Source organism: Pipistrellus hanaki, assembly GCF_964339955.1.
Source record: "Pipistrellus hanaki genome assembly, chromosome: 3".
Classification (NCBI taxonomy): domain Eukaryota; kingdom Metazoa; phylum Chordata; class Mammalia; order Chiroptera; family Vespertilionidae; genus Pipistrellus; species Pipistrellus hanaki.
The window spans coordinates 129,245,935-129,258,221 of record NC_140505.1 but is presented as its reverse complement, the minus strand read 5'-3'; the positions used below and the strand labels follow the sequence as shown (position 1 = coordinate 129,258,221).

The following is a 12,287-nucleotide window of genomic DNA, read 5'->3' as shown; positions in this document are numbered from 1 at the left end:
TAAAAAAAGCAGCAAAGGACTAAAGATGTCTTTTAACATGACATACTTACCTGCTTATTGGCCAGAACTACCACATGGCTACAGGGAGGCTGGAAATACAGACTGTATTCTGGATAGCCATGTACCCATGTCAATTACTATGAAAAAAATTGGAAAAATTTTAGGGGACAACCAACAGTCTCTGCTATAGACTGAAAACAGCTTGATACATGACAGAGACAGAAAGGAAAGGTGAGAGCAAGATGAAGTTGAAGAGGTAGACAGAAAGCCAGATTATACAGTTTTAAAGGCCATGGTAAGGGAAATGAATTTTATTCTAAGAGTAGCAACTGGAGGTTTAAAATAAGGGAGTAAATCATCACTCTAGCAGGTATGTAGAGATGGTTTGAAGGGGCACAGGGAAAAGTGGAAGCAGATAATGTGGACATTGCTCTTTGAGAGATGTAGTGTCTTTTTGGACAGGGTGGTGGCATGACAGGTAAGAAGTGGCTGAATTCAGAATACATATAAGAAAGAGCTGATGGTATTGGATGATCAGTAAATCAAAGAATGTTCCTAGTTTTATGCCTGAACAAGTGAGTGAACTGTTGGTAGTATTGTTTGTGGGAGGAAAATTTGAATCCAAATGTTGTTTCAGTACTGGTTACATTTAAAAAAAAAATGTTTTTATTCATTTTAGAGAGAGGAAAGGATTAGGATACAGAAACATCCATGAGAGAGAAACATTGAGATATATCAATTGGCTGCCTCCCTCCTACTGGGGATTGAGCCTGAAACCTGGACAGGGAATCAAGCTGGCAACCCTATGTGCATGGGATGACACCCAACCCACTGAGCCACAGGAGACTATGAAGTACGTGTTAAATTTGAGATACCTATCCTTTTTACCCCTTACCATAGATTTTCTGTACTACCTACATCTTTCAAAAAATATGAGGACTCCCTTTCCTGTAACTAGTTATTTATAAACTCATTTTCTTCCTCTAGTGAGGATTATTTTTCCTTCACTTTAAACCAGTAATTTTTCCATAAGTATGCAAGAAATTTACCTACACATATTTCAACACACAAAACACAAGGTGTGGACTGTTTTTCAGTAAAAGCCATCAAAGTGAATAGTTAAAAAAAAAAAAAAACAACGAAAAAAACCACCTATCTACAAAATAGGTAAATGTGATCAATATTAGTAATAATATTGATGCAATAGGACAATTTTTAAAAATATTCTATTTACAGTGCTTACTAGAAACTATGCACATAAGCTCTTAACAAATGGTAGCTTATTTAATACCGAGGACCAACCTCTATAGTAGGCATTCAACAAGTTTTACAAATTTATTAACAGATTGGACACTAGTAATAGGATAATTTTAAACTTGTTCAACAAAACCATCAAATTAAACCTGTCCCTGTCTGGAAGTAATTTCTTCAATTTTACCTGTGTTTATGCTATTTAAAACATGTTTTGAATAAATATGGGAATGTTTAACAAAAAGGTCCACCTTTTGGTCTTATCAAAGTCCTATATGTAAGCAAACTAATGGATAAAGTGGTAATACTTAGCGCAACTATTTATAAACACATTTTTAATATATTTTTTTATTGCTTTTTTACAGAGAGGAAGGGATAGAGAGCTAGAAACGTCGATGAGAAACATCGACCAGCTGCCTCTTGCACACCCCCTACCGGGGATGTGCCCGCAACCAATGTACAGGCCCTTGACCGGAATCGAACCTGGGACCCTTCAGTCTGCAGACCGACACTCTACCACTGAGCCAAACCAGCTTCGGCTATAAACATATTTTTATATATACAACACATATATGTGTAAAAAACCGTATCTCATTTTTTATTATTCTTATGATTCCAAATATTAATAGTTACACTTTTAACTTAATAGGTTAAAATGCTCAGTAATAAGATAAATGTACATACATGTATTTATATACCCATATGTATTGCGTTTAGAGGCGTATTCAGTTTTTTAGCATGCCGTCTTAGAAGAAAAAGTTCAGAAGACAGAACTGTTGGGAAAAAGGTAGGGAAGAATATAAAGAAGTGTTGTTCTTCCTTGACCTTTCCTAACATAAAGAACAGGTGAAGCAGAATGTCTAGTGAAATGGATAACCATGTAAGACACTTTCCACTGGCTACATCAGCACCACTTGGAGTTTACACACTATCTAGTAATATTCCAAAGTACATGGCACTCCGTAAACATGACAAAGACCTCTTTTGTTTTATGCTTATATATTTTCTTTTATTTATGAGTGACAGATAACCCTTTGCCCTTCCATGGTATATTTTAAATTGGATTACTGTGAGTTGTTTTTTTTTTTTTTTTCTGGAAGAAGTTGGTTTTACAAAAAAACAAACAAACAAGGAAATCACAAATTTTATTTATTCCAAATGAACGGCACTTTACATGAATACGTTCTATTACTCAGAAATAATTTACAGTCCCAAAACAAACGTGGAGAGGGTCTTTCTGAGTCCACCATGTCCAGGAGTAACAAAAAGGGAAGCGTTTATCAATATAAAAAGGAACAGGTTTATTTCTTCAAAGAGAACAAATTTAACGAGTGACAATTATTTTTCTGGAAAGCAGAGGCTTTTTACTCTCCTCAAGTGTCCACCAAAGCCACCATCATTTCAAACAGCCCTGCCGGTAGCCCAGTCAGTTATTGGCGGCAAAAATGCTATAAACCTAACAGCTTGCGCAAATCTCCCCAAAAGTGCTTTAAAAACCTACTCCCCAGTCTGTTCCCTCCCGCCAGGTTTAAATAAAAAAATAAAAAAATAAAAAATAAAAAAGAAAGGAAGGGAAGGAAGGGTGGCGAGTAGAAGGTACCGGTGGTCTCGCAGACGGGCACTCACGTCTCAGGAGGACGGAGACGCGCGGCGGGCGCCCGGCCCCGGCCCCGGAGGCCGCGGGGCTGAGGGAGCGCGGGGCCGCGATCCACGGGCCTCAGGTGCCGGGCCAGGGGGCGTTCCGGGAGGACGCGGGGCGGGGTGTCCGACACGTACACAAACACAAACACGCTCCCCGGCCCCGGGAGGGCGGACCCACGCCACCTCACCGCTCCCGGCCCCGGCCCCGGCCCCCCGCGGCCCACCTCGCACCCGGGGCCCGTGCCCGCAGGGAACCAGCCCGCCCAGGGGGACTGGAGCGGCCGCAGCCTCCGCTCGCTGTAACGGCCGCGGCGAAGCTACGAGCCGCCCGGGGAGCCGGAGGGAGAGGCGGTGGAGGCTGCGGGCGGAGGGATGGCGGAGTGAAGCGCCTCTCCCAGCCGCTGTCCGACGCGCGGGAAGCGGTCAACCCACCCCCAACCTCGTCCGGTCGGCTATAGCCTCTCCCACCTTCCGCCGCCGCCGCCTAAGGGAAGCCGGAACGACGGGGGTCACGGTGGGGGTCAGAGGGTAAAGGTCTTGCTCCCAGCAGCCTCCGCGGTGGATACGTCGCCATCTTGGATCCGCGGGACAAGAAAATTCATGCGGTGAGTTTTTGGCAAATTTTCGGAAGTCTGGCAGCGGGGCGCGCGGCTGGGGCGGCGGATTCGGGGCCCCCGCAAGGCGGGGGAATGCCTCGGGGCCGGTCCGGTCGCGCCTGGGGTCCGCGGGCACCGTCCCGGCCCGCCGCTTCCCGTTGCTTTTGTCTCGGCTCCAATCGAGAGAGGGAGAGCAGAGCGGGCGGGGAGGGGGGGTGGCGGCGGTGGAGGGAGGGAGGGAGGGAAAGAGGGAGGGGGTGTGTATAGGGAGGGTGGTGGATGGGACGTAAAGCGTCGCGGTACTTGGGTGGTTGCAGCAGCAACAGCAGCAGCAGCAGCAGCAGCTCTGGGTCGTAGGCCCGGTCCCCTCGGTGGGCGCTGGGCTTTTCCTCAGACTCCGCTCTCCTCTCACGGGCTCCCGCCGGCGCGAGGAGCCTGCGCCGCGCTGCTTCCTGGGGAGGAGGAGAAGGAAGGCGGCGGCGGCCCGGGAGCCCGGGCCCTCTTGTAGACGGCGCTGCCGCCTCCCCCAAAGCCGCCGCGGCCCCGTGCTGTTCACGTTCTCTCAGTAACAAGCACATCACCTGCAGCTTGTGTGTGTGTGTGTGTGTGTGTGTGTGTGTGTGTGTGTGTGTAAAAAGATGGGTGCTTTGGGACTGCCTAACGGGTCTCGTAGCCTCCAGGCTCTGGGATGCCCGAGGACCTGGGTGATGGGAGGGGGAGCGCAGCTGTGATGCTTCCTCGGCCGCCGCACCCGGAGGCCGGCGCTTCCGTGGTCTGGTGGAGGCTGAGCCCGGCTAGTCCGGCGGCGGCGGCGGCGGAGGAACCCGAGACGGTTCTGCCTGTGAAGTTGCTAGCTCTGGGGTTCTACTTCCGTCGGGGCCTCTCCCCACCTTTCGCTGGCTTCGGTCTCACGTAAAAGTTTTTACGGAAGAAACGAGTGGCGTTACAAGAGGCCTCTCCTAGCCCTTAGCCGAGGCTGTGTTTTGTCCGTCCAGGAGACAGAAGCCCCGTACAGTCTCTTGGTGACTGGTGATCGTTTTTTTGAATGCAACTTGAAGTTTCCTTTAGGAAAAGCATTGCCAAGGCTTTAGAATTTGCATTTATTCCAGGCCCCCGTGAGTACGGCGTTACCTCCATAAAAGTCTTACATACGGGTACCGCACTCGCGAAAGGAACCCAAACATCAACTTCCTTTGAATCCTAAGAGATGCTTTCAACATCCTGAAGACCGAATGCAACACTTTTTTTTCTTTCTTTTCTTTTCCATTTTCATAAAGCTCTTGGTCATAAAGCTCCTTTCCTAATCTTCAGGACAGTTTCTCATAAGTATAAGAAAATGGACACTGATGTGAACCCTTAGATTCTTGGTGGAATGGTAGGCGGTATTGAGTTAAAATTTGTTCGTGAGGGAGGCCGTACATGAATTTAGTTCACAGTTGAACACATTTTCTGTCATGCTTGATATTATTAGGAATGTCTAGATTTCTGGAATAAGTGCAACTTTTGGTTTGCCCTTTGAAACAACATAAGTGGGAGTGGAGGGATATGGAAATTTGGAAATATCTACTATTTACATATCTTGTTTATGTTTAGTTATTAGGGAACACTTCCTGTTATTTGACCACATTTGTTTCCAAATGTCAATGAACACATTCTTTTGCAATTATGGACGATGACTTTTCTAGATTTAAAGGGTTAAGAATCACAGTGGACTGAACTGTTAAGAATCTGTTATATTTAAAATGGTTAGATGTCTACACTCTGAGCTCTTTTTATTGAAATACTTCTAAATGGACCAAGTTCTTTAGTAAGCTTTTTATGTAGAACAACTCTTTAGTTTGTAGTTCTTTTGTAAAACTAAATCAGAAGGAAAAATTCACTGTGAAAAAGGCAAACTTCTGCTGCACTTTCTTGACCTCTTAAGATCCTCATTTAATTTTAAAAAGTTCATTTTCTATAATTTTTTTTTTCCTGAGGGCTTGAATTGCAGTGACTTCTATGAATACTTTGTGTATTACAAAGGAGCGGAGAAACTTTCACATTTTTTTGCATCTTAATGCTATTTCAATAAAAATAAATTAATGTAGGTATCATTTGTTGGCAGAAACCTTTTATTCTAAGTATACTATGTAGAGCTGTCTGTAACCCAATATGATAACTCTTGGGGAATGAGAATTGTCTGCATATTTAACCAAGCAACAAATACAACCTTTAAAACATTTTCAGTTTCTATAATACTTTCGTTTTAAAGTAAATTTCATGTAGTGGAAAAACGGGCAAAATTTATACATATGAGTGACTTATATCCCGTTCATTCGAAAAGCATTTGATCTTGAAGATAAAATAAAACTAGTTCTGCAAAGAGAACTAATTACCTATGTTTATACATTAGAACTTTGGATATTTAATTTACTTTATTATTTTTGAGAGATACTTTACAGTTAGTGATAGCCTGAAAATTCTGTTTATTCAAAAGTAAATAAGTACTTTAGATTAATGAGTAGATTTCTCTAGAAGTGCTTCTGACCTAGTTTTGATTTTTATCTCTTCAGTAGATATTGATGTTAAAAGTACTTGTATTGGGGGGGGAAATTCTACAGAATTTTTTTTTCTCAATCCTTGGGGAGTTATAGTACTTCCCTTTTTAGTGACAAATTTGCTTCATAACATTTTCTGATACTATAGAAAAATCATGCTTCATGTAGGCATATGAAATGAGTTTTATAGACTAGTAAGGAAGTTAACACTTTTTTTGCTCTTTGTCTTAAAATTTTTCAGTGTAGAAAGTTCATTCAATTACAATTACATAAAAACAAACTTTCTATGTGCTTGCTTAAGTAAGCATGTGAAGACAACTTATGCAAATAGTGATACAGTCTTAGGAGAAGATACTACTGAATAAGATTTTATTTGTTACATAGACTTCTAGTGGATTTTATAATACAAAGAAGCAAAAGAAACCAAGGTACCAGGTAGGGCAGTTTTACAGGCAGTTACTCTGAGTTACACTGTGATGTTTGAATAGAATTATATACAATATTGATGTCAAGGGATCCAGTACCATGATAGGAGTCATTCTGGTTGATTATACAGTGACTGTCCTTTCTAAGGATGATTTCTACCTGTGATACTTAAATGAATTTCATTGTGGCTTTGACCAGATATTTTAAAAAGAGCTATATACTAAAACTGATGTTTCTTGAAGAAAGTCTGTCTTTGAAAAGAAATAGAACAGTCATTAGGATTTTAAGTTTTTAGAGTTATTTTATTTATTACCTTTGTTTTGTTCATTGAACCTTTTCTTCAATTTAAATAGTGTATATATTTTTTCTTGTTACTTCGGTGTTGTTTTTTTAACTTGGCTTCCTTTTTTTAAACTTGAAAGACTCCTTTCTTATGACAAGCCATGCTGATATGGTTTGTTCATTTATTTACTTTGTCTATACGGATGACCTGAAAAAAATAATTTCTAACAGCTTGTTCTTTGAAATATAGATGCAAATTTCCAGGTATCACTTGGGGGTATGCTTCATTTGGAATAAAATGGTTTATAATACTTTTTTTGTAAGACCCAGAACGTATATAATATGGAAATGCAAAATGAATTATCCAGGAGGGAAAAGGAAATTTCCCTTCTCTGAATACACTTTAATATGTTATATATGCTTAGACTCAGGGTCCAACTCTGTTTATATACTAGACTCAATACTGGATATGTTTGCCACTTACTCTGAAAGTGTCCCTCTCTTTTTATTTCTTTCAGGTGAATGTATTTAGGTGTGTATGGGGGAGGGATATTTTTACTATCACTTCTGTGTTGTTTTACAGACTTCTTATTCTTCAAAAGTTTACTCTGGTGTCTCTTCTTTTCTTTTTTTTATACTTTCATATGACTTTTTTTATTTTTTATTTAAAGTATTGGTGTCACTTTCTTAATGAAAATTTAGCTGACCCCCATACTGCTTTTGTTGAACATGTCATGCTGTATTGTAATTTACTGTCCAAACCCATTATCCACTGTAAGCACCTAAGAGGTAGTACTTTGTTCTATTTATCTTTACATTTCTAGAATTTTTCTCTAGTGCACAGTACTTAGTAGGTATCAATATATATGCAATAAACAGAACAGGTGCCAGATTGTAATTGGACACTCAGTGCCATCAGAGTGCTCTGTTTCCCAGTCTACATATCAGACAGGTTGGAAGGGGATGGGAGAAGGCTATCCTGCATTCCTTCACTTCTTTGAGTCCTTATGTTTTTGTTTCTATATTATTGATAGAAAACAGATAACCAGCTTCTTAGAGAAATGTATGTAGAATGTGTGCAGGTCTGAGGGAAGGATGTTAGTGATAAAGTGCTTCTGGCAGAGTGCTTAGATCTATATATCTTACTGTATTTTGTATGGCTAAGGTCACTAAGGTCATTGGTTGAAGGAGTTATTTTGTATTTATAGTTACATGGTGATATGTATTTACCATTGCTTAACTGTGTTCATATATAATATAAGTGCTATTTTAACTTTCTAAAATCTTAAAAATTGCAGTTTGAGAAAAATCTGGCCTTTAAGGGTTTGAATAAGAGATTATACACTAGTTTTATACCCCCACCCCCTTTTTTAATGTAGAAACCAAAACAGGGTAATGACTGTTTTGAGGAGATGCTAACATTTAACTTAGATTTTAGAAATCATGCCTTTTGTTTTATTTGCTTACATGTTTTTCAGAGGCTTTATAATGACAAAACTACTAAAGATAGAGAGGGTATTTATGATTATTATTTTTATTTTTATTTTTATTTATTTGTCTTAGAAACATTGATCAGTTGCCTTACACATGCACCCCAACTAGGGATCGAACCTGCAACCTAGTTATGTGTCCTGACTGGAAATTGAACCCACAACCTTTTGGTATATGGGATGACGCTCAACCAGTTGAGCCACCTGGCCAGGGCAAGAGGGTATATTTTTTAAAAGAGAACTCGATTCATTGCTCAGGACACCAATCCTTTCTCTGTTTTTGCTGAGTTGAGGTATCTTTTCTGATGTGAGAGTAGATAAGAAAGCACATAGTAAAATTTTACTTTGCCAAGGAATGATAAAATAAGCAAGAGAAAATTACGTGCCCTGGCAATTTAGGTAGCAATGAGGAGATATGCTTTTTTATTTCCCCCAAACAAATTGATATACAGTTTTTTAATTTGTATATTTGGATGTTGAAATATAACTGCATTTTGTTTCAGCATCTGGACAAAAATGTAATGACTGATGATGTAATACATTGTGTTTGGGAGAGGAACATTTGGTTTTCTGTCATCTGGCAGGAGTGTGTATTTGTGTTACTTTTTACATTGTAAATTATAATACTTCTACATACAATTTTGTATTTAATTTTTGGTTTGTAAATTTTTTTTTTATAGATTGGTCAAATAATACTCCGTAAGTTTACCATGCCATTCAAAGTATCTGATTCCTTTTGCCTTAATTTTAGTACTTAATATTTTAAAAATTACTTACAGCTTTCAAAATACTTCACTTCATCTCAATTTTATATGGTTGTCATTTTTATGTTAATTTTTAAAATAAGGCTAAATGGTTATTTTTGTCTTGTGTTGTTCATCCTCACCCGAGGATGTTTTTTCCACTGATTTTCAGAGAGTGGAAGAGAAGGGGGAGAGGGGAGACGGGGTTGGGGGGGAGGGAGAGAGAAAAGTGAGAGAAAGAAATACAGATGTAAGAAAGTGACATCAATTGGTTGACTGGGGCCTGAATTGAACCTGTAACCCAGGTACATGCCCTTGACCAGGAATTAAACCCAAAACCCTCTGTTACGTAGGCTGACACTAACCACTGAGCAAGCCTGGCCAGGGCAAAATAAGGTTAAATTTTAACATTAACATAAAGATAAGATAATCAAGCTGTCTTGATTACTATAAAAATTCATAATTAGGAATGAAGGAAGCTATTTTATCCTTAGACTTGACTCAGCATCTAATACCCTTTTCTCTTAATGCTACTCTTAAGTAGAAGGTTTTTGGTTTAACTGATCGTCTTGCAGATTCAGAATAATTTAAATATTAACAATAACAGGAGTTTGAAAGAGGAGTAGTAGGAAATTTTTGTTTAAAGCTTGACTTTCTGGCAAAATACATCAGTTGTTCCTATACTCAAAGACATAAACATTTATTAAGAAACACCAAAACTTAAAGTAATAATTAATTCTGTTGTAGTGATAATAGGTAATCACACTCAATGTCACATTTTCTAAATTTACTTATTGCCCAATTATTTTGCAGGTAGATTATGTGCTTAGCAGATATGCCTTGAGGTTTGCCTTAATTTAGTGCACAGAGTAGTGAATGTGTGATTAAAACTCAGGAGCAGAGTTTTAATAATTTTATGTGTGAGCATCTCTGGTTTTAGATTAGAAAAATTGAGCTATAATCTTTCAAACCTATACACATTTATGAGAAATTATAGATTCATAGCTATGTCAGGCCAAACTTTATTTGAGGTTTATAGCAAAACTATTTAACCTGGCAGGAAAGAGAGCAGTTTTCAAAGTGTTTAAATTTGATGCGCAGTCATGGTCTGCATCATGTCATTTTGGTCAATGATAGACTGCATATGTAGCAATGGTCCCATAAGATTATAATGAAACTGAAAAATTCCCACACAAATCCTAAATTCGTAGGGCATTACATCACGTGGTGATGCTGTTAATCATAAAAGTATAGCACATACAACTACAGCAGTGAGCAACAGTAGGTTTACAGTTCACATGGAAAATAATACAAGAGTAAACCTTTTCATGTAGTCAACTACATGAACCTTTTTTGCCCACCCCTGTATGTACAGTACATAATACTTAATATTAACTGTGTTAGTGGTGTGTGTATTTACTATATTATACTTTTTATAGTGTGCCATGTTATGCCAGCAGTAGTCTCATATTTATTGCATCTTTTCATTGCATCATTTTCTCTTGTGCTTGATTTAATGTTGCATTGTTTTGTACAGTAACATGCTATACACTGCAGGGGTCTTCAAACTACGGCCCGTGGGCCACATGCGGCCCGCAGAGGAGTCTGATCCGGCCCGCCAGGTTTTTTGGGCAGTGAGCGCAGCCGAGGTGTTACAGTAGGAATTAGTAGTTCATATAGTCCGGCCCTCCAGCTCTCTGAGGGACCGTGATCTGGCCCCCACTTTAAAAAGTTTGAGGACCCCTGCTATACAGGTTCATAGGCTAGGAGCAGTAGACTATATGCAATATAGCCTAGGTTTGTATCTAGTAGACTACTATACCATCCAGGTTTGTGTAAGTAAACTCACAAAGATAATAGCCTAATGAGGCATTTCTCATAATGTATCCTCTTGTTAAGCCACACCTGACTGTATAATACACTTTTTTTGTTCTGTATGTGTGTAAATCACACATTCTCAAATAGATGTGTGTGTGTGTGTGTGTGTGTGTGTGTGTGTATATATATATATATATATATATATATATATATATATATATATATATATATAACAATTACGGTCCAGTGCTTCAGGGAATTTGACCTCTGACTGCTCTTAGGGTATTTTAAAGCAGTGTTTTTCAACCTTTTTTGGGCAAAGGCACACTTGTTTCATGAAAAAAATCACGAGGCACACCACCATTAGAAAATGTTAAAAAATTTAACTCTGTGCCTATATTGACTATATATAAAGTAATTCTCTTGAATAGGAATCAAATAAACACAAAGAAAGTATTTTATAATTACTTTATTATGAAATATTAAGTAAACAAAATAGTGAAAAATTATAAAATTCTTGTCTTGTCTGCACCTACGGCACACCAGGCAACATCTCGCGGCACACTAGTGTGCCGCGGAACAACGGTTGAAAAACGCTGTTTTAAAGCATAGTTTGAAAACCAATGGACTTGATCTCTAAAGGTCACTTCCAACCTAAAATTTGTGTTTTTTAAAAAAGAGTTGTTCTTCTTTCTGCAGATGCAAAATTCATAGAATTTACTTGTTTTTAGTTGCATTTGGATACAAATTGTTTGAATTTAAATTTTAGGTTCTACTGGTTGGATGTTAGAATTCTAGCTGTTTCCAACTAAATCCTTTAATAATTTGTTTATTCTCTTGTAAGCATTGTGGTTGTGGAGGGTATATATGGTGGTGAATAAGACAAATCTGCCTTCATGGAGCTAAATATCTTAGAGGGGGAGATATAACATAAGCGTGCAAACAACTAAATAAACTATTTTAGATAGTGATAGTTGTGATGAAAAAAGTAAAGCAAATAAGAGTACAGCAATTGAGTAGGGCTGAAGGATGAGACTATTTTAAGTAGGGTAATGTGGGAAGACCTCTCTGGAGATTGCAGTTGAGCAGAAACCTAAAAAGGAGAAAACCATGCAAAAATCTGGGTGATTGTTTTCCAGGCAGAAAAAATAAAGGCTCCGAGAAGGGGTCAAGTTTTGCATGTTGGATTGTTTTATAAACAGTTATTTAATGCTGTCTACCAAAATAGGAGTAAATTTTAAAAGGGAAAAAGCTGATTAAGACAAATTCTTGTCTTAAAACTGCTGAAAATATTTTGGTGGATCCAATAATTTGTAATATATTTTATGAGAACTATAGGGAGGAGGGAATATTTTTTATTGAGTCTAAAAATGTTTTTCGGATCCAGTGGAATTGGGATCTGTCTCTTTTAGTGGAAAATTATAAAGAAAAACAAACTAAAACTGCATAGACTCATAAAACCTTTGAGTTTGTTTTTTATTTTTGCCAAATTTTAGATAGTAG

At 38.8% G+C, this 12,287-nt stretch overlaps 1 protein-coding gene across 4 annotated transcripts in view; it reads left to right on the top strand.

Annotated features, from left to right (window-relative positions):
* The first annotated feature begins 2,385 nt into the window (after positions 1–2,385).
* The window catches only part of CNOT2 (CCR4-NOT transcription complex subunit 2), a 123,605-nt gene continuing 113,703 nt past the window's right edge, over positions 2,386–12,287 (top strand). For all 4 annotated transcript variants that reach the window (XM_084878901.1, XM_084878899.1, XM_084878902.1 and 1 more), the window contains exon 1: positions 2,386–3,497. In XM_084878901.1, the coding sequence (XP_084735027.1) occupies positions 3,493–3,497 (5 nt within the window). In that variant the 5' untranslated portion in view covers positions 2,386–3,492. The remainder of the gene's footprint in view (positions 3,498–12,287) is intronic.